At 38.0% G+C, this 1,993-nt stretch overlaps 1 protein-coding gene across 1 annotated transcript; it reads left to right on the top strand.

The window, feature by feature from the left end:
* Positions 1–462: 462 nt before the first annotated feature.
* Positions 463–1,686, top strand: LOC138912534 (uncharacterized). Its single transcript, XM_070213563.1, has 5 exons — positions 463–654; positions 723–921; positions 979–1,183; positions 1,231–1,321; positions 1,379–1,686. Exons 2-5 carry the CDS (start codon positions 741–743, stop codon positions 1,652–1,654), a joined length of 753 nt encoding a protein of 250 aa, XP_070069664.1. The 5' UTR covers positions 463–654; positions 723–740; the 3' UTR covers positions 1,655–1,686.
* The last annotated feature ends 307 nt before the right edge of the window (positions 1,687–1,993 follow it).

Raw genomic sequence — 1,993 nt, forward strand, 5'->3', positions numbered from 1 at the left:
CCCCCTCGTTCAAGGTGCGACCAAACACCCAGGAGTCAAATCCCACGTGCTTCCACTTGATAATTGAATTTTTTTATGCCTTATATGTAATTCACTATTCCCCAAATTTAAGGATTTGGGGGTTGATGAACTTTTTCGAGGTCCATCAATGCTTATGGAGAACTTTATTTCTCGATAGACTGCTAATATTAAAATCATAGTCTGCATGAATTAGACTGCTAGCATCTGCTTCTATTTCTAGCTGTGTTTCTAAAGGTGTTTCTAGCGGTGTTTCCGGCTCTGATCCCAATTCAATATGTGACTGTGAAAAAAATTTATCATCTGAGTCACTAGTAACATCATCATTATAAATTTTTGTTTCTTTTCTTTTTTTTGCTTTAAGGCCTCTTTACAGTTCAGATGGAATGTGACATGGAATCGAATTTTTCATACAAATTTCAAAATCTGAGATGGAATAGATTCCATTTTCCATTTTATTTTTCATTTCGAGTTTACACTTCTAATGGAATTTTGTCAGAATTCTTAGAAAAGCCTCATATGTTTAACATAGATTAAAACAATTTTGAATAGAAGCCCTTGTAAAATTTAACATTTGTTCGACAGTAACAGAAATTCGATCTGTTAATATCATTACATTTGACTCGATTGGAATATGTGAGTGGGTACATATTCCATGAGAGTACATATGAAATTTATGGTGTTCATTCCCTTTCCTGTCAAAGTGTTTATGAGTTTGAAAAATGTCGGGAGCAAGAAAAAACAAAAAGAGGAATCAAAGCATCAGCCGCGAGGAAACCATTCAACTGATAGAAGAAGTAAAATCACGCCCGGAGATATGGGACTTAACCAACAAGAACCATAGCAATAATAATGCTGTTAGAAGTGCTTGGGCAGCCGTTAGTGCTGCCACCAACAAAGAAGGTGAGGAATTTTTATATCAATAAAAATTGGATGTGATCATTAAACATTACTTTGCAGTCAACGAGGTCAAGTCAACCTGGCTTTCACTTCGTGATAGCCTTCGCTATCACACGAAGAAGAAAGCAACACAGATTCTAAAAAGTGGTAGCGCTGGTGGCTCAAAGAATATAAACCTAGTCGAATCCGAAAAGACGGGCCCCGAGATAGACTGGGAGATGGCAGAGCATATGTCATTTCTGCAGGGGCTGTCTCACAAAAGAAAGTAAGTTACACAAACTGAAACCATTGTTATTAATATTATTTTTTCAGGACATTTGCTTCTGTGCACGCCCCATCCACTTCAGAAAAACGTGGTTGTGATAGCCCGGAAGAGGACACTGAGGAGGCTTCGTATGATTATGTAAGCTTCATAAAATTCCTATATATTCTTTATTGATTGTGATCGGACAAATCGCAGAGACCAAAGAAGAAGAAAAACAGTGACCCAATAGGAACCGAAATTGGAGAACTGCTCAAGTCAGCGAAGGACCTCATATCGGTGGTTCAGACCAAGCAAGACAACAAGACAACTGGATCCCTGAAAAATGTCGAAATGTTTTCTTTTTGGGACAAGATGATGGAGGACTTTTCCGAGGAGGCCCTACAACAAGTGCAGGTGAAGGTGACGGCAGCAATAGCTGAAATTGGAAAAAAAGATCGTGCTGCCAAAAATAAAAAAAATAATAAAAATTAAAATTGTGTCTTCTTTATTTTATATGTGGAACGTTTCTCATTCATTGGTTTCTTGGACAAAGGCTGCCCTGTTCTGCCATGGTACGGCGCCTGCGTTTGAAATTTATATGAGCACATAACTGGTTTCTAATCATCTTGCCATAATCATTTGGCCTGCCAATATATGGCTGCAGCGATGTTAAATTGTTGTGTTCAATTGATTGTTCCTCAAAACCGCCTATGTAATCAACTGTGGCATTTCTTATTAAAAAATTATGAAGTAAGCAGCATGCCGTAGTAACCTTTTGTGCTGTCTTTGGTTGACAAATAAGAGTTCGTTGCATGCATATCCACCTCCAGC

This window comes from Drosophila takahashii, chromosome 2R (assembly GCF_030179915.1).
Source record: "Drosophila takahashii strain IR98-3 E-12201 chromosome 2R, DtakHiC1v2, whole genome shotgun sequence".
Lineage (NCBI taxonomy): Eukaryota > Metazoa > Arthropoda > Insecta > Diptera > Drosophilidae > Drosophila > Drosophila takahashii.

Excerpts from the sequence above, each read along its gene's own strand:
- LOC138912534 (XM_070213563.1), top strand. The coding sequence starts at position 741 with ATGTCGGGAGCAAGAAAAAACAAAAAGAGGAATCAAAGCATCAGCCGC. Across the intron at positions 922-978 it reads TGCTGCCACCAACAAAGAAG|TCAACGAGGTCAAGTCAACC; the intron begins GTGAGGAATTTT and ends ATTACTTTGCAG. Across the intron at positions 1,322-1,378 it reads AGGAGGCTTCGTATGATTAT|AGACCAAAGAAGAAGAAAAA; the intron begins GTAAGCTTCATA and ends GACAAATCGCAG.